The sequence below is a fragment of the Chelonoidis abingdonii genome, chromosome 8 (genome assembly GCF_003597395.2).
Source record: "Chelonoidis abingdonii isolate Lonesome George chromosome 8, CheloAbing_2.0, whole genome shotgun sequence".
NCBI classification, from domain to species: Eukaryota; Metazoa; Chordata; order Testudines; family Testudinidae; genus Chelonoidis; species Chelonoidis abingdonii.
In genome coordinates this window covers 23649852-23674355 of record NC_133776.1, presented here as the reverse complement: position 1 = coordinate 23674355, position 24504 = coordinate 23649852, and the positions used below count along the sequence as shown (strand labels likewise).

Sequence of the window (24504 nt, the reverse complement as noted above, 5' to 3'; positions counted from 1 at the left end):
TTTGCTATGCCTTAACCTAGTAAACATGACGCCACCCCAGCTCTGTCATCAGCGGGGCCCCCTCTTCCTACATACTGCACATATATGACAGCTCATCATTGGACCCATGGGAAGGAGAACTCTGGAAAAATCCACCAACGTTCCAACAGCTTCCACCACCATCACCTCAGCTGGACCAATCGTACACGGGAGGTCCACTTCGCTAGACACCACGTGCATTAAGTATGGTCACAGTTAACACCTAACCCTATAGAAAACACCGACCACTTAGCCTACCGTCATGTCCTTCCACTCCAACAGGCAACATCACACGATCCATTGTCATATACCCAAGCACTGAGTAACAACCAGAGGGATCACGCTCACGTCTGACATCTGGCCGCAAACCCCGACTTGGAGTCATCCTGAGGGGCCATTTAGATGTGAGATTGTCACGCGAGCAGGGGTTGGTCTAGAATGATCTCCTGAGGTCCCTTTCCAACCCTAATAATAAATGATCAGCAACTGCATCTGCCTAACCCCTGCAGAAGAGACCACACCTTACAAAAGCCTCCACCATACGTTCTCAAAAACTACAATACCCACACACGTAGAAATAGAGGATAACAGATCAACAGAGCAACGTGTACCCAGTAAAGCTCCACTGCCAGAGACAAACCAGAAAGAAAGAACAGACACTGCCATTACATACAGTCCCCAGCTAAATACCGTCCTGCCAAGGCACAGATCTAAGGAGTCCGACCTAGGAGCAACAGGTAATCCCGAGACCAATGACGTCTCTCCGACCATCTAGTGCACTAGTACAGGATTGCGGACGAGCCCATCTGCCACACAGAACACAACGCGATGCGCCAACGCATGAAAAACATACCGACACGACAGTAAACGCTAACTAACACCCGAAAGTGGCTATTCTATCACAGGAGTCAAGACATAGCAAGAGTCAGAGACCAAGATGAATGGACCAGTCCTGCCAACAAACCCGATGTACCAAATCTAATCTGACCCACACAGCAGTATCTGACACGCGAGTGACACATGCACAAGGACCTGAACACGCAGAGATCAGTCGGCCTACAGGCACCCACAAACCGTTCGATGGCTAGCATGCCGACGCCGACTTCAATTAATATACGCCATCATATCCCAGCGAATGCCACACACTCTGCTAAACGTACAATGGATGGAAGCAGAGTCGAAAAGAAAGTGCGGGAGCACGCCTTATCGACACACAAAAAGGGAAAACAACAGGAATGCGATCGCGAACACAACACCTATTCTAATCAGTATATTAGGGCAGCAACGGCAGGCACATGAGGAGCACAAAACAACTACGTAAACGACACATCCGTCCGCCACAACCCCTCGGCAGCACGCAAATGAAAACCGAAACCCTTGCAGGACAAACGAATAGCGACGGAGACCTTCATAGATCGCGCGCCATGGCAGCTACCATCCTAGCAGTCTAATTCACGAGAAAAAAAAGGTCACAGGACCCGAGACGTTCAAGAGGAAATCCGGTAGGCAGAGCTGCACGTCTAATTGGGCGGGCTAAAATAGCGACAGCTGACTCGCACGCACACTACAGCGTCTAGGAATACAAACACAGCTAGTGAATCTTTGCCAACTACGTGAGCAGCGGAGGCTATCTTCTCCCCCCTTCCGGAGAGGTTGCAGCACACTCTCAACAACAGGACTGAAGAGCACAGTGGCTCAAATCAGCTCCGAGTTGGGCAAACTAACTGTGTGAGAGTATACAAACAGACTTGCGCACATAATAAATAAGTAGTCGACTGACCCACACTGGCCATGTAGAATGCTACCAGGGGACGAACCATGCAATCTGATATGAAGTGGTATTACCACCCCACAACAGCTCATGGCCCGACAGCGGCTGTTAATCGATAAGGTGCCACAGCAAAAGCAACAACACAAATGGATCCTTAAGTACTTGTGAGTGCTGCCTTTACCATCTCAGACGAATGGACTGCTTACGGCAAGATCAACAGGGATATTGATGTATTGTTCGCCAGAAATGGCACGTTTTGCGATCCCGTAAGGAGCATACAGCGCTCCAGCGAGAACTTCTCTGGGCAACGAGAACATCGATAAATAGAGAGACCAGAGTCACATCGTTCGGTTAAGTGGGTACCAGGCGCAGTCACGATTGAGCACGTGAAATGAAGGGAAGAAGGAACAGGAGAAATGAGGCGGACTGGGGCTCTCTTGAAAAGTCACCCAGTGGACAGAAAGGGGAGAAATAAACACCTAACTATACAGAGGCTAAACATAGGTCAGATTTGAGTTACTCTATAAGTTGACATAGAAGAGTACATGCACAAGACAAACAGGATAAAAGACGTGAGCGATACACTCATGAACAGAAGTCCACAGACACTATCAATTCCAACATGCAGCGTGTTCCTGGGATGTATAATCTGAAGAGCCTAACGGGTGAGCATTTGAGGTCAGTAAAACAGGTACGGAGACATACGGCACGTTGCAGAGTGAGATGACGCGACGGAGCGAGGAGTATAACACTGATATTGGTCTATACGGTAGGCTACGAGACTGCCATCTGTAGGTCGGGGCACAGGCATGTGACGCACCAAGCGTGGCAACCATCGACTGTCATCATAGTCCTTCGCGACTTGTCCTGGAGGGGGATCAGCCCTTGTTTGTACCGCGTGGAAGCATGATGAGTGTGCGAGCTGCGTGAGGTAGAGACTCGAGCCTTTTATCAGTACTATGGGACGCGAAAACACCTAATACAGAGTAGGTGAGATTAACCAAACAGAAATTGCAGCCAAGCAAGCTCGGTATCGCAGACAAGGTAGCCATAGAGAGGGCATGGCTTCCAATACTCAGAGGTGTCATTGCTAGCACAAGAGTAAAACAGTAGATTCCTTTAGGGACCCACAAAGATCAGATATCGACAGTATATACTCACATTTCGAGATAAAAGCGCGCATGACGCGGCCGGGAGCCTATATTCTTGCGGGATCAAGATGTTTCGCGACCTGTCCGCCAATATGTAGGGTGCAGTGTGGGTAATTGTGTGTCAAATCAAGAGACACGATCGCAATCATTTTCCCTTGTACAAAGTGCTGTTTTGCTCTGCGACTTTTAAGGGGCGTAAATTGGTTGTGGGATCAATCGAGGTAAAGAGTGAAGACGGAAAGCGCTGCGACTAATATAGTGAGGGCATAGCATTACATAGGAAAAAGTGATGAAAAGAACATGCGTGAAAAGGCAAATAGGGGGACCCTCATGGAGCTGTATCCACGTAAGCCAAAGGTGATTGTTGCATTCGACGCATGGCGTGGGGGTTGAGTTGGAGAGGGAGAAAACAACATTGCAAAAGATTAAATGAGATTTATATAAATAGGGAACAAAAGGCAAAACCCCGGAGTGATTCAGTTGTTTGGGTGGTTGATGTTGTGTCTGATTAATACTGGGGGGAACATCGTTACGATATAGGATCATTCATGACTTTGAGCGTACGGACTTTCCTGCGGTGTACTAAGCATATTTGTTTTGGTTCCGTCTTTGTACGTGTATCGTTTTTCAGGGTGTGCAGTATGATTCAGCTTCATGCCTGCACGCATCCAGTAGTGTGCGCGCATATGATATGTTACAGCCCGGACGCGTAGATCACTCAGAAGCTTACTCCCCCTTGGGGTTTTTCCCCGGCCGGACCAATTGTAGCCACTGTCCAGGCAGCTTAATGAGTTGTCCTAGGCTGCTTGGTTACTAGTCTGTACAGGGGGAATCGAAAGCCATGCAAGACAGTCCAAAACCTTACTAATCAAGAGTAGCACATTAGCTAAGTCACAAGCTGCGGATCGTGCAAAACTCTAAACCTAGGATGACTTCTGACATGCAGCACGTACCACTTACCTTGCAAACTAGAGGCAAAGTGATCTCATATTTTCTGCACACAACATTAGCAACGTCTGCACATCCATGCGGTTCATCTTTTTGTGATGGGAAATGCCCGTTAAAAGCTCTGGAATCTCAGCTCCCTTGAGCTCAGAAAGCGGAAGATCTCCTTCAGCCAATTCTTTAAGTATCGAGGATGCGACAGCCAGGCTGTTAGGGGCTTCAGAGCACAGATGCGCGTGCACTTACTGAAGATGCTACACAGAAGGAAGGCGGCCAGAGGAAAGCTCAGGGACAACACTCTTCGATAGATAGTGTATGCGATGAGGGGCGTAATGTACTGCTGTAAAGATTCTCAAAACTTGCCCAGTAGAAGCTCAGTGCCCATTACATGAAGTTGGGGGAATGCCTTCATAGGTTTGAGGAGTGGCGCACTAACCCAGATTGCATCAATCCTGACGCAATAAAAGAGGTTAGGATTGGTCCCGCTTGAGGCAGGGATTGACTAATACTCCAGTCCGCTTCAATAACAACCGATATTCTAGTCAGTATAAGCCAATACGGCGATTTTGGGTAACACATTTAACATTGGACCATCAGCAATTTGGTAGACCCTCCAGGCAGCTGTTTACCACCTGGGCCTGGTCGCCTCTGCGTTCTATTTGTAAAGATGTCTGTTACTCCATGCCCTGTAGGTGCTTGACTCTTATCAGCCCCTACAGGCTTGGTTATAATCCCATGATCCTAACTCTCAACATTTCCCACACAACTATCTTATCCGCCGGTCCGCTCCGTTCTCCCCGCCCCAGAGCCTTGCAAGGGCAGCGACTTACACCCAGGGCGGCGGAGGAAAGCAGGGCTGCCCCCGGGCGTCAGCCTCCACCAGCCCCAGCGAGGAACGGAGAAAAGAGCGCAGCGGTGGTCTGGTGGCAGCGGAGGAAGAAGAGGACCCCGATGCTTCATATGCTGGGGAGGTAAGCAAGTGCTTACCCCAACTTGGTCTCAGGTGCCTGGGCTCCTGCGCCCTTGGTCCTTGCTGTCCCTGGCTTCCTCCTCCCTTGTAGGCCGGGATGGCTGGAGAGAACAGCAAGCCTGCAGAGCTGAGCTGCCCCCATGTGCCCCAGGCACCCCCCAACCCAACGCCACCCCACGGCCACGACCCCCACTCCGAGCCCAGTCCCTCTGAGCTGGAAACCCCCTCACCCCCATCCCTCCCACAGCCCTGACCCCGCCCAGCTCCAAAGCCCAATCCCTCTGAGCTGGATAACCCCTCACCCCATCCCTACCCCAGCCCTGCACCCCCCAGCTCCGAGCCCAGTCCCTCGAAGCCTGGAAACCCCCTCACCCCATCCGCTCCCACAGCCTGATCCCCCACTTCGACCCAGCACATCTGAGCTGGAAAACCGCCCTCACGACCCATCCCCCCTCAACACGCCCTACCCACAGCTCCGGCCCAGTTCCCTCTGAGCTAGAAACCCTCACACCCATCCCCCGCACACGCCACTGACCCCAGCTCCAAGCCAGTCCCTCTGAGCTGGAAACCCCCTCACCCCGTCCATCCCCCACAGCCCTGACCCCCCAGATCCGACAAAGTCCCTGATGAACGCTCAGTGTTTGCTCATTCTCGACAATCGCTCTTGACTCTCGCCAGTTTCCTGTGGACCAGTGGTGAGCGAAAGCTTCTCCAGAAAGCTCAAGTTGATAAAAACATACATGCAACCGAACAACAGATACAGTTGCAACTAAGAGCTTGGTCATACGGTTGCGAATCGTACTCTACTCCTATTGTCAGTATGTAGAATTAATACAATCTACGACCATGACATCGGAGACAGTCCGTCCGCTACCAGCAAAGCGTAGGCGCTGCCGTACGGAGGAATACTGTGTGATAGATATTAGATAAGACTTAGCAGAGAGCGCAAACCGAATCTAAATTATACCACAGTCCTCTGTGACCGTGGTTGTGTAGTAGTCGTGAGTGTTAATTTCCGGGGGGGTCGGCAAGGGAGTGGGAGGAGTTTTGGGGCCTAGGGCGCAATCATGATCGCCCTTGAGCAGCGCCCCTGGTCGAGGGCGTCAGTGCGCGAAGGTTAAATGGCACAGGCAGACGGTGAGATGGGAAACAACTGTAACCATCTCTGCTACCCAGGTTGCAATTGGCAAATAATGCGCTATGTAGCACTGCAAGTACCGCCTCTGTCAGCGCATCCAGTTACACATACGGTGACAGGTGACAAAAGGTAAGATGGTTGCCCAATGCTATGGCATGCTGCCAGGACAATCCAGGGAAAAAGGGCGCGAAATGATGGTCGCCGTTGCTTCACAGAGGAAGGAATGAAAATGACGACATTTACACAGAATCACCCGCGACACTGTTTTTGCCACATCATGCATGAATTCTTGGTTGAGATCGCCAATGGGTGGGGGATGACTGCAGAATAACGTGCGATAGCTATGAATAGCTTTACCCACAGTGCAACGCTGCGGAAATCGACACTACAATGGTGCACTGTGGGATACTGCTCGGAGGCCAATACCATCAATTTGCGGCCACACTAACCCTAATCCGATATGGTAATACTGATTTCAGCGCTACTCCTCTCGTCGGGGAGGAGTACAAAAACCAGTTTAAAGAGCCCTTTATATCGATATAAACGGCCTCGTTGTGAGGACGGGTGCAGCCTTAAATCAGTTTAACGCTGCTAAAATCGGTTAAAACGCGTAGTGTAGACCAGGCCAAATTAACCAGACTTGCAATAACAATATCCCTCTGTGGACGAAAGCATTTGCGAAGGTCTAATAGAAATATTTCAAACTGATCTTACTGAAATCCAGCCTCCATTCACAGTTCTGTAATATGATCCTGTTTTCTTCAGTCATCTGCAAAAATCCTCAATGGGCAAGTTTCCACTCCTTTTAAACTTGGCAAAGGCACATATCCAGGTTATCCATCACAACTGCTACTTAATTCAAAGACTGCTGAAACAATAGTCATGAGGACTAGACAGGCGTATCACCTAATATTTCAACTTACAGAGTTTCAGTGGATGAAATTTCAGCCTCTTTGTTGATTCCAGAATTATTTGAAAGTCGATCTCAATTTTCTTGAATGGCTGCTGACCAAGTTAATGGAAGAGACAAGGCAGGTGGGGGAGAGTAATCTGAAAGTGAACTTTCAGTAGTCTTGATTCACTGTGTACATGGCAAATTCAGCACCTTTAATTCCATCATGCTGAAAAGATAGTTAAAGATTTTGGCATAAGTATTTCTGCCAATATAAAAACAAAATTTTAACTAAATGGCTCTATAATAACATCGACTGCTTACTGCTATACTACCTTGAGCCCAGTTTACTGCTGGTGTGAGAAGAAAGTGAAACTTCAGTGAAGCCAAGAGAGGGACACCCTCTTACACCAATGGAGAATGTAGCCAAAAGTTGGTCTGTTATAGGTAGTACATTTTGGGAAGCAATCAGCCTTAGTAAAATGGTTATAATACTGAAATGTAATACATTATTATGACACATCGGTACTTTTATTGCTTTTAAATGAGGGCTGTGGGCAAATGTTACATGTCCTTTCACTCACCTGTCACAATTTGGCCCTTAATATTTCTCTTTTTCACTGTGTAATTACTGGAAAGAGGAGTAAAGAAAACATTCAAGAAAAAATATTTAAAATTAAAAATCAGATCTGACCATATGGAGGGAAAGCTTTGCTAACTCCATAGCGAAGGCGAAGCGAATGGATTAGGGGCAAAGAATTGCTGGCGGTGTTTGTTACTTAGCAACTTCAGATCAAGGCAGATAGTATGTAAACAAGGCAAATCTGTTTGAGGGAGAAATGAAGTTTTGCCTGGGCCTTCTAGGTTAAAAAAAATGGAAACAAAAAGAGCTAGTCTTCTGAATGATTCATCGTCACTCTGATCATATTTGGTCTTTTAATAGAAAAGTCTTTTGAGTCAAAACCAAGATTTGCTGAATAACAAAATAGTCTGTTTCCAATGGCATGTATAGGACACAATCTTGTCCCTGCTGAAGCAGTAGGAATGCTTAAGATGCTTACATTCATTGATATACATGGTGCAGGTCTGATTTCTGGTACCACAAAATGTGCAGCTATGTACAGAATCAGATATGCTATGCTAATACTATGAGTGGCGTAACAGGAGGAAAGTGTTGTTGTTTAAGTAGAAAGAGGGCCAATGATCTTCCTCATGGACAAAGGAACATCAAACTCCTAACACATTCAGCAGATGCTGCCTTTTATTAACTATTATATAGCTTGCTATGCGCCACTGCACCTTTTGGCCATAAAGCTGTGATCTAGCCCACGTTATATAAATAACAGCATGTGCACAGAACAAGTGATTGTATAGCACGTAAGGCCTAATTCTGATCTCACACCTGTGAAAACCAGGAGTAATACCTCCACTAAAGTCCATGATATTACACTGGCATGAAATTGGTGTATATGAGATCAGAATGCACCCCTCAGTCATAGATGAAGATTAAGGAGATGGATATTGACTTTATGACAGGTATCTCACTATTTCCATCTCTTATTTATGCCTTCAAAAATACTAGATTATCAATACAACTCTGAAAAGTTTCAGGAATTTTTTTTAATGGACACTTACTATAGTTCTGATAGTCTCCTCAGCATTGGAATTATTCCAAGACTAGGCTCTAGCAGTTCAAGAAGGAGTCCCTGGCACAATTCATGATGGAAGAGAGAAGATAAAGTGAAGGAACCTCAGCCTCAACCCCAATGGCAGAAGAACCACTAAGTAAATGTGGGACCCATTCCTTAGCTCGGAGAGAGGATTCCCAACAGTAGACCTGATTCTGAGCTCACTTGCACCAATGTAAATAGGAAGGAACTCTATTGACATCAATGCAGTTACAACAGTGTAAAGTTGATATAAGTTAGAGAATAATCAGGTTCAGCAAGCCTCATCAGAGGAGAGACCATGGAATTACTCTTGATTTCCCCTGGTGTAACTGAGATCAGAATATGGCTCTCAGCTTTTAATATTTGTATCAAAGTGTTTTAAATTTTAACTCATATTAATTTTATATCCTGTTCTTAATTCATTATAACTTAAACTAACTACTGTAAAATTCAGTATCTTCATTGTTACATGCACTGTGGTTGTAGCTGTGTCGGTACCAGGCTATTAGAGAGATCAACTTTTGGATCTTTCATTGGACCTGAAGAAGAGCACCATATAAGCTTGAAAGCTTGTCTCTCTCACCTACAGAAGGTGGTCTGATAAAAGATATTATCTCACCTACCTTGTTTATACAGCACAATTAACAGATAAGAAGTAAATAATATTGTGTACTTATTAATCAACACACTGAATTGTTTTTCTTTATGCTACTCTAGTTCTGCTCTTTAGTCAAGCATATTTAACTGTCATTTTTCAAAAAAGGACAATATACATAAAGACACTCCTGCATGTTTTAGCTACACCCTACGTTTTAATCGACTTTAAATAAGTTATTTTCTACTAATTTATGAATTTTCAAAAAATGTATAAAAATTGTAGACAAATATGAGGAAAAATTGAAAAAAAGTGTTTAGTCTGGAGAAGAGAAGACAAAGGGGACATGATAATAGTCTTCAAGTACGTAAAAATTGTTACAAGGAAGAGGGAGAAAAATTCTTCTTAACTTCTGAGGCTAGGACAAGCAGTGGGCTTAAACTGCAGCAAGGACAGTTTATGCTGGACATCAGAAAAAAACTTCCTGTCAGGCTAGTTAAGCACTGGAATAAATCGCCTAGGGAAGTTGTAGAATCTCCATCATTGGAGATTTTAAAGAGTAGGGACGGTGCTCATCCCTAGTCCTGCCTTGAGTGCAGGGGACTGGACTAAGAGATCTAATTAGGACCCTTCCTGTGCTATGATCATTTCTCCTGGACCTACTTTGTGTGGCTGCTCTCACAGTCACAGACTGACATCACCTGGTAAAACACCACCAGTGTCAGCTTTCCTTAAGCCAGGTCTCCTGCCCCAGCCCAGGGAAACCGAGCAAGGGGGATGGAGAGAGTGGGGTGGGGGCGGGGCGGAGCAAAGGGTGAGCTTTTCTCCCGAGCTTATCGGCGCCACAGCAGCTGATATGAGCGCCTGGGAAGAAAAGGGCGGGGTGCTGCTCGGCCGCGTTGCATTTTGGGTAACGGCTGCCGGTCTAAGAGGCTGGCACCATGGGCCGTTATCTTTTCCACGTGACAGCCAGTGGACGGGGATCAGCTGATTGGTTCTCACGTGACCTGCTGCAGCTCCCGGGATCCTACTCTGGCAAGCCGGGGCCGCGCCGCGATGGCGGAGCCGGGCGGCGAGGAGGAGCGGCCGTTGCTGGGTTCGGCGCACAATGACTGTCCCCAGCGCCAGGCGCTGCCGGCCCTCTGCGACCCGCGGCGGCTGGCCCACCGGCTGCTGGTCCTGGTCTTCATGTGTTTTCTGGGCTTCGGTAAGTCCCGCCAGCGGCAGCCGGCTTCGTGCCTCCCCTCTGCCCCAATCCTCCTCTCCTCCCCTGCCCAGTTCCTTAGCGGCAGGACTGGGACCGGGCGCCTCGTCCGCCCACGGTTACGAGGGCGGCAGAGCCTCACGCTGCCCCACCCACGCGCAGTTCCCTGCGTAGCATAACTCCGCGAGCAAAGCTGCGGCGCGGCACTGCTGGGCCAGGGACTCGCTGCAATATTTCTAAAGTGTCGGTGGGAGAAACAGCCGCCCCAGCCTTGGGTCCTGTCCCCACAACAGGGTCCCTGTTATCCCGTCTTGGTTCCTGGGACCAAACCGTGTCCAGGCTGTGCTGTAAACGCTAAACCTACAGTCGTGTCCTGTCTGTACAGGCAGGAGTCAAGCCTGTTGCTTTAAGTAGGATTAAGAGTCTTGATGATCATAGAATATCAAGGTTGGAAGGGACCACAGGAAGTCATTTAGTCTAACCCCGTACTCAAAGCAGGACCAAGCCCCAGATGGATTTTTACCCAGTTCCCTAAATGGCCCGCTCAAGGATTGAACTCACAACCCTGGGTTTAGCAGGCCAGTGCTCAAATCACAAAACTATCCTCCCTACTACATTATATTGCAGGACTTGTTAGAGATTAGCAGGCTGATAGGTTTAGCATCTGTTCTTATTTCTTCCACCTTAAGTTTTAAAAATTCTTTTATATAAACCTTCCCTCTTGTTTTATTTTCTTCCGAATTTGAGATGAGGTTCCCTGACATGAATTTTGCTGTGTAGGCAGGTGCTAAGTTTATTTTCTTTTGGCCTTCCTTGTTTTTCACCACACTGTGCCAAAACATACAAACCTATTATTGATACAAATGTGCCTTTCTTGAGTTTGAAGCCTCCACAAGTTGTGAACAAGAAAATCAGGGCTGTGTCTGCTCTGTTTCCCTGCATAGAAATTATCACTGCACACCAAAATCATTGTCTACCTCTCAGCTAGTATAAACTTTCACAGCTTGTGATTTAATATGACAGTTCTTAGAGTTGAGAAGTTTCATTCCAAATGATTGTGGCTATTGTGCACTGAACTTGATGCAAACAGTATGTAGAGACACATTCAAGTTAAATCTTACTTTACTAATTCTTTGAGTTACTGAAAGCTTAATTCACTTTTCTCTTTTTGTACTTTATTTTCCTTGCCCAGGTTGGATGGAGTAGTCACTTATTTTTCAGTCTGACTTTCTGGTGCACTAGTGCAATGCTACAATGTTTAAACTGTGACCACTGCACAGGAATGTTTGAATCCAAACACTCTTTGACTGATGTGTTTACTTTTTTTAAAGTAATTAAAACATTTGCAGTAGGCTTTATTGACTTCTTACAAAAGTAAAACCTGTCAGAAGCATGGACACCTTCAGTTTAAAGAACCGCATTTTAATCAAATACTGTTTGTGTTTTTTGAAGGTTCATTGTTTATTCAATACAGATATGAGCAGATTCCTGATAGCAGGAAGGGGCTCCCGTTATCAAAAGAAAAATGGCTTCTGTATGAGCACTGGCACTTCATGTAGTTTTGCAGTAACAAACCTGGGGTATGGCTAGTATAAATGCAGAACAATAGATGTTCCGGAGAGGCAGTAATGGTTAAGATAAGTGTTTCTCTGATCAAGGGCCAGTAATGATGCTGTGGTAATTTAACTAATTAATTTAAAAGAAAAATCTTTCCAAAAAGTTATATATTGCATTAATGTGAAAGAGAACTTGCTTTGATTCACAAGAGTAGTTACTATTTAAGTATGTGAATGCTTTATATTGTCTGCTTAACTTATTTCCTAGCAGTTTGTTAAACAAACTGAAGATGAATGTCACTGGTTGGATTTTTTTTTTTTTTTTGACATTTAGTAAGAAACTTCTTTTAACTGGAAAGATTAATAGTTTTAAAGCTGTTAAATAGCACTGTAAATATACCATTGTTTTTAAATTTATCACAGACTTTTGCAATATTCATTAAGTTCTAAGAGAAATGAACTTAGTAGACAGAAATGGAAGCAACTTCTATTATCTGTGACATGAATTGTTGCAAATGTCATTAAAATACAATTCAACTTGATTTGTTGCAACTTCCACATGGAAAGTAGCTAAATCATCTTTATTAAGATAATCTTAATTTTGTATTCAGTATTTCTAAATAGTTTGTCTAAGCTTATTTAGTATCTTCATTCTCTTTGTAGGTAGTTATTTTTGCTATGACAATCCAGCAGCTCTGCAGACTCAGGTTCAAAGGGTAAGTGGCAAAAATTCCTTATATATTATAACTGACTCTTTTAGGGGGATTGTTTTCAGTAATAAGCTTACTTCTGAATAACATATAAAGAGGACTTTAACCATGCATTAGTGGAATGAGGAAATCATCCATGTAATTTAATTAACCAGTGGGTTGACTACTTATCTTTTTTTAACAAGAGCATTGTCAAGTACTGTAGTTGAAGTTTTAAATCTAAAACTATTGTATATGTGCAATATTTGGCGTTCCTTATCAAGGTGAGAGTTCATGAACTGGAGTAATACACTCGGTGTACATGCAAATAACCGGATACTCATGAGTGTGACCTTCTTGTGGTCTTTCACAGTGTGTTCTACATGAGCCACAACCTGTCTATCTGGAATAGTACATTTGCATGTCCATTTGTCTGTGGTCAGTTGCACCTGCCAGCTCCTTCTTTATTTAAAAAAGGGCTGGGGGAGGGGGTAGAACTATGGCTGAGACTTGGTGCTGATTTTTCCCGAAGGAACCATAACTCTCCCATGCTGCATGTATTGAAGGCATTAAGGCAGTGTCCACACTTCGGCCCTTACAGCGGGACAGCTGTGCTGCTGTAAAGTCTCCTGTGTAGTCACTTGATGCCAGCGAAGGAGTGTTCTGCCACCAGCATAGTTTAAACCACCCCCAACAAGTGGCGGAAGCTACCTCCTGCTGACCTAGTGGTTTTGTTGGTGAAACTTATGTCCCTCAGGCATGTGGTTTCCTCCTACACCCCTTAACAAAAAAAAACTTTTGTGGACAAAGTGCTAGTGTAGACAAAGTCTAAGGCTAGTGTCATATGCAGGAGTAAAACAAAAATACCGCATATATTGAATGTAGCAGCGTTAGAGTTGATTTGGAATGATATTTTTATTCAACGACTTTTTGCTTTTGAAGTGAACTGCTGTATAACACTTAAGTAGCTTTCTGCATTTAGTTATAGATGAGCTTGTGGAATAATGCTGCATAAAAACTACCAGATTCTTCTCTTTATGTGATTGCAGTAAGCATACAAATGACCTCTGCTTTAAAATCAAGGGTGAAAAATGATTGACATGTTGCATTCAAATTGCTCTCTAATTAAAGTTCTCAAACTCTAGAGAAGGGATGACCATCTGCAAATTTATTGATTGTTACAAGGAAGGAGTTGAGTACATGGGGTAGGGGGGAGAAGTCTGGGCCATTATTCTGTAACTGTTGATTCTATCTAAGTTGTTATACTGTGCTTACCACCATAGTACCTGATCACCTTCCGGTAGTGCATTAAGCAGTGTGATTAACATTCATGACCCTTACTCTCACTGAGTAGTATCTGTGCACAAATAATCCCACTCACTTAGTTGGGGCTACTCATGTGGGTAAATGCTACTCATTACAAGTAAAAATTGCAGAGTTAGGCTCTTTGTAAACCAAAACCAAGAGGAAATAATTACACTAATGTAGTTTACTCAAAGACAAATTGGTATGCAAATTGGTATTTTGTATACTGAAGGCTCTCCATTTAAACAGCGTTTATATACCTGTCAAAATTTTGCTTATTTCTTGTGTTATCTTAACCATAATTTCAACACTGAACCATGTTCTTTTTCAAGAGATTATAGAAATCAGCTTGGAGGCTAGTTTAATTTTAACATTCTGTAAGAATACAGTCCACATCTGACTGTTGTTAATGAAGAATATTGCAAAAGGACACATCTGTCCTTCAAAGTGTGACATTTGATCAGCTTTCTCTGAGTTTCTTTGAGTGTTTGAATCTGAACAAGCTGCAAAATCTATTTCTTTCACAAATGTTTTTCTATAAGGTGAATAATGTTTTAGTCTTAAAAACAAAAAACAACTTAAAATCAGGAGTGTGTGTGTGTGTGTTGTGTTTTTTTTTTTTTTTTTTTTTTTTTTACTTAAATGCATTTTAAAAAAAACAACAACCCTGTTTAAAATGAGACTTGAAATTGACAACTTATGTTAAGGCCTTTGTGTTGCTTGACACCATTCTTCCGCATGTCAGCAGTAAGAAGACTTCTCCTCTTCTATATCCAGGCTTCACTTTTGCTTCAGGTTGGGATGGGCAGGAGCAGTATGACTGAAATCTTCCAAAAATTGTAGATGTAAAAGCAGCTTTAGGGCAAATCTAAGGGCTTATCTACGCTACTGCTTAAGTCAATGTGACTTGCATTGCTCAGGGGTGTGAAAAAGCCACCTCTCCGAGTGATGCAAGTTACATTGACCTAGTGCTGGTGTGGACAGTGCTTAAGTCAGGGAGACACTGACATAGCTTCTGCCTCTTGTTGAGGTAGAGGAATTAAGCCAATAGGAGCACACTTGCCTGTCAGCATAGTGCATGTTTGGTAAAGACGCTACAGGCTGTGCTGATATAGCATGCTACTGTAGTCTAGCCCTAAGACTTCAGGGGATGAGGAGGCGGCAGGATTTGGGGATCCCATACAGAAAGTTTGCATTTGCTGCATCCCACTGAGCCATGCTGGGGTGGGATCTCTTCTGTGCATCTCTGGAGGTGAAGCAAGGACCTGGGGATTTTTAGCTGAACCTGAAGTACAGTATCCCAAGGTAGAGATCCCCTCCTATCTCTTCTTTTCCTTATTTTCTCCTGAATGAGCTCCCCAGCATACGAACAATCTGTTTGGGTTAGAATTTGAATCTCAGGTGGCTAAAATCTCTCATTTCATACTGTCCGCATTGAGTACATCTGTGTCACATTTGGAATGGTTTCTTTACAGCAAGAGTTAGAAACTAGTTTAAAACTTAACTAACTTGGGGGGGGATTTTCAGAGGCACAAAGGTCAGTTAAGGGCCCAACATTCCTCTTGACTTTCAATGGGTGCCTAAGGCCTGGGCTACACTAACTGGGGGATTTAAACTGAGATACGCAATTCAGCTACGCAATCTTAGTTCGACTTACCTGGCCATCCTCACGGTGGCGAGTCGACTGGCACAGTTCCCCCATCGATGCCGCTTGTTCCTCCTGCCAAGATGGAGTATGGGCGTCGATTAGCAGATCGATTTATTGCATCCAGATGAGACACGATAAATCGATCCCTGATGCATCGAACACTGCCGGCCAATTCGGCGGGTAGTATAGATGTACTCCAAGTGTTGTTTTATGCCTTTTAAAAATCTTCCCATTCAAATTCTGCAGAAGCTTTATAGACAAGGCTTACCTTTGCCTCTAGAAGTTTTCTCTTTACCTATGGTAATTGGATTTATCAAGACTTGCCTTTGGATTTGGTGACAGTTTATCTCGTAAAAGGAAGGCTGCATTTTTAATGTTTTAATTATTAGATGCTGTCTTAGCAATTGTCACTTGTCAATGTAATTAAAATAGCGCTAAATGACATTTTTTTTTTGTAAATTTTGCATATTCTTAGGATATGAAGGTGAACACAGCTACATTCATGGCATTATATGCCTGGTATTCCTGGCCCAATGTGGTTCTCTGTTTCTTTGGAGGCTTTCTGATAGACAGAGTATTTGGAATAAGGTAAGCATGACAAGCATTTTCATCTACACTGAAAATGTAGATGAGATTTTTCTGGACATGCATCTCCCCTTTCTAATGACTTGATCCTTCAAAGTGTGACATTCAGTCAGCTTTCACTGAGTTTCTATGAGTTTTTGAATCTGAACAACCTGCAAAATCTGTTTCTCTCACAAATGTTTTTCTATAAGGTGAATAATATGTTTGATTCCTAGGAAAAAAAGACTTAAACTCAGGGACACTTTTTTTTTTTTTTTAACTTAAAAGCATTTTTAAAAAAAAACTGTTTAAAATGAGACTTGAAATTGACAACTTACGTTAAGGCCGACATTTGCTCTAATGCAGCATATTTTTATTTAAATTATTGTGCTGTATCAGTGAGCAATCCTCAAATTTTAATGAGTTAAAGGGCAGTGTACCTTTTTTAATTATGTACAGAATCAGGGTAAAATATCTTTATATTTTGAGGTCAATTCACGGTTTATAAGAATCCCAAAGTCATGTACGGCATGAAGTATTGATATTACAATGGAGTGAATGCTGGTATTTGTTTTTCCAAATGTAAGTACTTTCAGTTTTTATTGTGCAGAAAAACTTTTACCTTAATTACTTTTGGGTTTCAGTTTAAGTAGCAAGTGTGGAGAGACTTTTCTTCGTGTGGACTATTTTGTTCAAAGTTGAGAAAATAACTGGAAGATGGAAAAAGCAGGAAAGTTTGTTTTCCTCCTCCAATCTAGGATTAAAAACTAGTTATGGAGAGGATGAGATCTAGTTTTGAGAAGTAGGGCCAGATTTAGGTGCCTAGTGGGATTTTTCAAAAGTGCCTTAGCTTCCTAAGCACATTTACTTCTGAAATTCTGGACCATAGTGGTCAGAAACAGTCAATTTGTGAACTACAGCTAATATTTCCATTCTGCTTCATTACATTTAGTTTTAAATGCAAAACGTTTTTTGGGAAACTTTGTTATCTATCAGCACATGTAAGGTGGCGTCATAAAGTAGAAAAATGCATTTTACAATACACTTTTAACTGAATTCCAATTTCCATCCAAATGCAGCTTGACACAAATACTATTGTATGTACTTGTTGTTAAGCCGAATTTTTTGTAAAAAAAAAAGGGAAGCACCAGAGAAGGGGATTGGCTTATGAACGGGTATAGAGAGAGAGAGGTGGGACACAGCCCCTCCCCCCCAACAGAGGGCGCAAGAAAAGGCAGCAGAGCCAGAAGGGAAGAGGTGCGGCCAGAGTCTCTCTGCTTCTGGCCACACTGCTCTCCCCCCAGCCTCCGAAGCAGCTGTGGCTCTGGGGCCGGCAGGCTGCAGCAGTGCCGCTCGGCCCCACCCCCCAGAGCAGGCTGTCGTCGCCTGGTCCAGCCCGCTGGAACATGCTTCGGCCGCGCCGCACAGTCTGGCCCGCCAGAGCAGGGTGTGGCCACGGTACTCAGCCTGCCAGAGCAGCTCCAGCCAGGCCAGAGACATCCTCCCCTGGCCCTCCCCAGATAAGGTGGGAAGGGATGGCATGGAGAGAGTATGGGGGTCCCGGGCTAGGGGTGGGGTCATGTGGGGGCTGATCACAGGTTATTCCCCTGACTCCCAGTTTGTGTGNCCCCCCCCAGTGTCCCCACCAGTTGCTGTCCCGGCCCGTCGGGGTAAGCCGCTGGTGCGCCAGGACACTTTGTTTACTTAGGTTTACCTCCATTCCTGCAGACACTCGAGGTAAACAAACCATCTTGGCCCACCAGCGACTTATCCTGATGCCCTGGGTGCCAAAGTTTGCTGACCCCTGAATTATAGAATTGGCTTATGAATGGATTATAAAAAAAAATTTCCACTTTTATTTATCCATCTTGGGGCGGGGTTGGGGGTCGGCTTATAAATGAACAGGCTTATGATTGGGTATATACGGCAAGTAAAATAAAGTAATCTAGCAAATAAGAAATGTGGTGTGCCATTTTCTAACATAAAAAAAAATGTAAAAATTAAGAATCTGGACAAACATGTTAGTTTTATAACTGCTTAAATAAACGTTTGTTAACCTGAAGAATACACTAAATCTATCAAGTACTAAATTTAGTGCAAAGACTATATTTGTTGCTAATGAATGTGTTTTAATGCTTCATTATTATTATTTGGTGTAATCCTCCTTTAGGAAAACAGCTAAGACTGTGTACACTTGAATCTAGGAATGTGACTCCTAGCTCAAGGAGACACATCTGCGCTAGTGCAGATGTAACTAGCATGTTTAGAAATGGATTGTAGCTGGGAAGGTGCGATTGACAGGATGGGCTAGCTGCCCCAAGTATGTACCCATCAGAGACCCTAGGCATGTACTTGGATGGTGGCTAGCCCTTTCCATGGCTCACGTGGCCACACCTATGCTCAGCACACTAGATCAGAGCTAGCACAAATGTCTCCTCAGGTTGGGAATGACACCCCAGCTCTCTATGTAGACATACCCCAACTACAAATGTAAAACAAGAATAACATTTTTTTTAAATCAAGGTTTCCTGCTTGCTGATTTAAACGTGATTTGAATTAAGTGACTAGGAAATATTTCACAACTTTAGTTTTCTGGTTTGTGTACTAAGTTATACTATATACTTATTTACTAAAAAACTGTTCCAAGGGTAGGCAGATAGATTCATGCATCTAATACAGGCTTATTTAAAGGAGTGTAGTATCTTAAAAGCTGTACTTCAAAAATAGTGCTGCAGTGTTTTTTAAACTGCTGAGTATATGAATCTCTTGTATATGCAGTAGTAGTATGAGAGTCTGGAAGTGGAAAAACTGTATAGGAGCTTTGATTCCTCCAACCTCTGGAGTAAATATTAAGTTCTGCCCTCACTACAGAGCATACTATTAGATTTTTGACTACAAAGTGCTGGATGAAGCTAATACATTTCTAACATAAAAATGGAAAGTGGAAAGAATATATTTTCTTCAGTTTTTTTAAAAAGTATTAACCAAATTGTGGTGATGATGAGGCATATGTGTCCTTTGCTATGAGGCTTCCCCCGGGCCTGGGTGCTGGCTAACCCCCCCTGCTCTGCCCCCACCCTGCCTCTTCCCGCCCAGTTCTGCTTCTCCTCTGCATGGGCCCTGTCCCCTCTTCTCCTCCTGCCTGATCGTGACAGGTGGGAGGCGCTGGGAGGGAGATGGGGGAGGAGTTGATTGGTAAGGCCACCAGTGGATGGAGGATGCTGAGGGGGTGGGAGGGAAGCTGGCTCCTGGTGAGTGCTAAGCACCCACTCACTTTTTTCCGTCAGTGCTTTAGCCTTGGAGCACCCACAGAGTCAGTGCCTATGCTGTAATGTTTTCACTGTATTCTAGTTATGTCACTTCACGTTATGTGTCACGCTGCCTTCCTCCTAACAATGAAGATTAAAGTTACAGATTTTAAATGAATTAGAAACTGATGATGGTACTTGAAAACCAGAGCATATGCACTCCTATTTCTCAAATCTGTTATCACCTCAGACATGTATCTATGAACACCAAACCCAGTGCAAAAGAAAGGATCAAGTATTGTTTGTAAACTATAATAGAATCGTAGGACTGGAAGGTGCCTCCAGAGATCATCTAGTCCAGTCCCTGTAATATGTTTACATATTAATTTTAAAGTTTTGGGGAAGGAACTATGGCATTTCCAGTGCAATTAATCTAACAGATACATCACGTTAGCACAAAGAAAGCTTGTATGAAGAGTGCCAGACTTTTTTACTGCTAATGGTCAGATAAGCAATATTTAGCCAGAGAGAGCTCTGCCATGTCCATATAATGTGGAGCTTTCTGATGTAAATTCTATTAAATAGAGCTAGAAGTGCTGAGCCATGCACTGGACACAATTACTCGTCCAGATAACAACATTTCTGCTGGTCATAGGCAATAGCAGTTTCCTCATCTTGGGGCACATGGTTAGTAACAGGTAGAAACGAGATTTCTGGGCAGTTTGATTTAAATCTCCAAACCTAAGAATGCTTCAGAAGCAGTTCTGTTTTTAATGTGTAGTAGTGTTAAATATTTTCAATGTACTCTAATACCTCTGGCTTTATTTTAAAGTTTTAAATATCTCAAATTTTCGTTGACAGGTTGGGCACCATAATATTCAGCTCCTTTGTTTGTGTTGGACAAGTAAGTGCGTGCAAACTAAAAGGGGCACAACAGGGTGTGTCATGTTGTTGAAGGGTTTGCTGAACAAAATGCTCAGATAGCATAATTAATCTGTGCTAATTAATATGCATCATCCCCTTCCATAACGTGCATTTCAGATAGAGGGTTGGAGGCAAAAACCAGGCTAGGCTTAACAATTGTGGAATTGCCTTAAACTCGTAGAGGTATTTTCTAAGGGCAGGTCTTCACTACCTGCTGGATTGGCAGGTAGTGATCAATCTATCGGGGATCGATTTATCGTGTCTACACTAGATACGATAAATTGATCCGTGACCGCTCTGCTGTGGACTCTGGAACTCCTCCACTGCTGAGAGACGGAAGCGGAGTCGACGGGGGAGCGGCAGCAGTTAACCTCGCACTGTGAGGACACAAAGTAAATCCATCTAAGATACGTCGACTTTAGCTATGCTATTCCCATAGCTGAAGTTGCATATCTTAGATCGATTCCTCCCCCTCCCTCCAAGTTTAGACCAGGGCTAAGATATACCTGCTTATATTGTTCATATTATAATTCTTTATTATTGCAAAGCAGTTATTTACGGTTTACAGCATCCATTTTGGCCTGGAGTTACATAAAGACTTGCTGTTGCCCACATTTTTCAGGGATGGTTATTGTTAGTGCATTCACCTGTACTTGATTTTGAGGTGAATCCTGTGCCTTGTTAACAGTTGTCCTGATTCTTCCCTTCTCTCTGAAAGCTGCATGGCCTTAGAACATAGATCACATCGAGTGCATATGTTCTGTAGTAGTTCTGATTGACTCTATGTAGTGGTAAAGCACAGTGCCCCATAAACATCATTCCTCCCATGTGGCCTTGCAGTAACCTGTGTCCATCTTCCTGCCATGAGGGGTAATCCGATAACATGGCCAATAATTAAGCTCCTTTTAAGATAGGAAAAACTATTTCTCAGCTTTATTTCCTATATTTTTAGTTATGGGAATACTGTATATACATAAACTGCTGTAGGTTTGGGTACAATTAATCAAACTTTGAACAATATCTTTATAAGGATTTTGTAGCAGTTTAAGTTTATTAGCTTGTTTATATTAATTGAAACTATAGTAACTAGGTAATGCATTAATCCATATTCTGTGCATGATAACATATTAGTGACAGGGACTGACTATAATTAATAATTTATTTAAAAAAAAAATTTCCATAGGTTCAAATGTTTGTTCATACTTTAGGATGCCTTCAGCAGCTGCTATGCAGAATACTTCTGCAAAGAGAATTTCTTTTTAGCTTTTTAAACTTAAATGCTTAAACAGAAATTCAATTTGCATCAGTTAACTGGATATTTGTCAATAGGTGTTTGATTACATTTCCTAGGTAGTGTTGTCCATACTTACAAATGTAGGTATTTAAATGTTCATTAGCAGCACATTAAGCATTAAAGTATTGCAAAGTTCCATATTTTTTTCCTGTAAGATAGTAAACATATCACAAAGCAAAAAACAGATTGTTAGCTCACATGGTATGTGATTTGTGTAGTTTGATGTTCCAGAATCATGTTAGTTTAAAGTTGGGTTGTTTAAAATTTGTTCTGTTTGTTTCAATGTTCCTATTTTACAGGTGATCTTTGCGATGGGAGCTCTATTTAATGCTTTTTGGCTAATGGAAGCTGGTAGATTTGTATTTGGGTAAGTCTAGGAAAAAGGTGAACATTGGATTGTACGCACTTGGAGGCATGACTATCTTTTTCTGTGTTCTGCAAAGTGCCTAGCATACTTGCGCTCCCACAGCCTACGTACTTAGGTCTTGATATACCTTCAGTGAGGTCTGTGAAGGGTTGCAATTGCATTCCTAAATTTATTAAAGAATTAGAAATTGGAAATGACTTTCTAATGTTTCAGTGCTGTATTTAATGCCTTTACTTAATTTAAACAGTAACAAAGCGTACATAACCAGCAGGCCAAGCAGTTGTCTGTAAAGATCTGAGTAGCACTGTGGTGCTGGTGCTCCTTGTCTCCAGTTGTAAAAGTAATGTTTTATAGCATTTAATACAATTTAACATGTAAATAATTGCTGTAGTTACCTCAGGGATGTTGCAGAATAAAAAATGAAAAGAGGTGGGCTATAAGATACCTTTATTACGGTGTGATCAAAAAAGGTTGACAATCCATGACATACTGTAGATGAGCAACAGTAAACACATACTTTAGTTTTGTGAAATCCTGGCTCTGTTAACTTCAGTCATCACCCTTGGGCTCTTACACTCTTCCATTTCCACTAAGAAGGTGCTGCAATCTCACTTATCTCTTTTGCCTCTGCTGTCTTCACATTGCTCTCTTTGCACGACCAAATCCATTTTCACAGACTTCAGCTTACTCTTTTCCACTTTTTGCTATAGTCTTCAAAATGCAAAACCATTGCTTTTCTTACATGTTTCTATTAGTTACGATTCATTTTACATTAGATGTGTGCGTGTGTAGGTTCACTTGAATTTTACAGCACTACACAGACTGAAGTCAATTCAGTGTACTGAATTGTTATATCACAACAGGTGTTCAGATTACATTTTTACGTATATTTCTCTTTCCCTCATTTAGAATTGGTGGGGAATCTTTAGCAGTAGCACAAAATGCCTATGCTGTCAGTTGGTTTAAAGGCAAGGAATTAAACCTCGTGTTTGGATTACAACTTAGCATGGCCAGAATTGTAAGTATGAAGACCTGTAAACGCTATTTTTATATAATCATATGTTTAAAATTTGACTTTGTACTCCTTTGAAATGGGAACTGTGTGGTGAGGTCAGGATGCACTGGTGGAAAATTACCAAAACTCCATTTACGAAGAATTTCATAAGAGACCATTTTAAACTCCAGCATGGATGTTGTGCATTACAGTTTGCATCATGCAACCACCGGGACACAGCAGTTCCTTGAGGTGTTAACTGTCAAACTTCCGAAGAGGCCCTGGTGAAAACTAATACTGCATACAAAGGCAGGACAGGAATGGCAGTAATGTCTGCCTTCTTCAAGGGTGAATTTTTAAAATGTACAACAGACTTTACTGATGCAGTGTACACAATATGTGTCAACTTGGCTGAATTTTGCTTGCTTTTTTTTTTTTTTTTTTGCCTTTTAATTTGCAGTATACATCAATTGATTTGGGACCTCAGTTTCTAATTGTGCTTACCCTACAACATGGCTGTTCAGTATGGAAGTATTAAAATAGTATTTTATGGACTTTATATAAATGTATCTGACCTGCTATCCAACGATGGGCCTGCTGTTCATTCTTCTTGGGCTAGGAAATAAGAATTGACTGTATTAAGAACATAGGAATGGCCATACTAGGTCAGACCAAAGGTCCATCTAGTCCAATATCTTGTCTTCTGACAGTGGCCAATGCCAGGTTCCCCAGAGGGAATGAACGGAACAGGTAATCCCCCAACTGATCAATCCCCTGTTGCCCATTCCCAGCTTCTGGCAAAAAATTCTTTTTTGCTTTTTCCTTTTCCAGCCTTCCCTTAACATATCATTGGAATATCCCTTCTTCTGGGAGGACTATCTTCTGCTCTGGTTAGACATGTCCTCCTGAAGTCTACTTGGTTTAAAATATGAGTTAAACAAATCACACATATAACACATAAGCTGTTGCAGTATATAATGTAGACTTCCTGGTAGTATTGCTGCTAGTCCAGGAACATCTAGGAGGGGTTTCTTCTGAAACTTTGTATGTGACTGGATTCTTATCTTTGTAATCTTGAACATATTCAATTCTTGTAGTAGTGCAATTTTAATTTTATACCCTGGGATACATAAATCAAGCTCATTTTGTAGATCCATTCTTTTTTAGATGGCTTTTCTTAGACACTGATATTTATTGGGAAATTGGTGAAACTTAGACTGTTCACCTCAGCTGATCCTTTTAAAACTATAATAGACTTGTAAACTGCAATATTCTTCATGACTGTCCTTTCTGTCTAGGGGAGCACTGTGAATATGAATATCATGGGATGGATATACTCCAGAGTTCAAGATTTGCTGGGGTCTACAGGTCATAGTACACTTGGATTTACACTTATGATAGGTTAGTAAATTTATTTTTTTAAGTCATCAATAACATGTATGAAAATCCTGGATGCTACGTGACATAAACAATGTACACTGAACATTTTAAAGAATATGCCTGAACTAGAAAAAGCAAAATAGTGAGGAGTTATAAGTTCTTCAGTTGAAAATTTGCTTGA

General features: G+C 42.8%; 1 protein-coding gene across 3 annotated transcripts in view; it reads left to right on the top strand.

Moving 5' to 3' along the window:
* Nucleotides 1–10122: 10122 nt before the first annotated feature.
* MFSD1 (major facilitator superfamily domain containing 1) overlaps nucleotides 10123–24504 on the top strand; it is a 29963-nt gene continuing 15581 nt past the window's right edge. For all 3 annotated transcript variants that reach the window (XM_032805505.2, XM_032805504.2, XM_032805506.2), the window contains exons 1-7: nucleotides 10123–10357; nucleotides 12574–12626; nucleotides 16028–16140; nucleotides 20226–20268; nucleotides 21882–21949; nucleotides 22859–22967; nucleotides 24242–24344. In XM_032805505.2, the coding sequence (XP_032661396.1) occupies nucleotides 10207–10357; nucleotides 12574–12626; nucleotides 16028–16140; nucleotides 20226–20268; nucleotides 21882–21949; nucleotides 22859–22967; nucleotides 24242–24344 (640 nt within the window). In that variant the 5' untranslated portion in view covers nucleotides 10123–10206. The remainder of the gene's footprint in view (nucleotides 10358–12573; nucleotides 12627–16027; nucleotides 16141–20225; nucleotides 20269–21881; nucleotides 21950–22858; nucleotides 22968–24241; nucleotides 24345–24504) is intronic.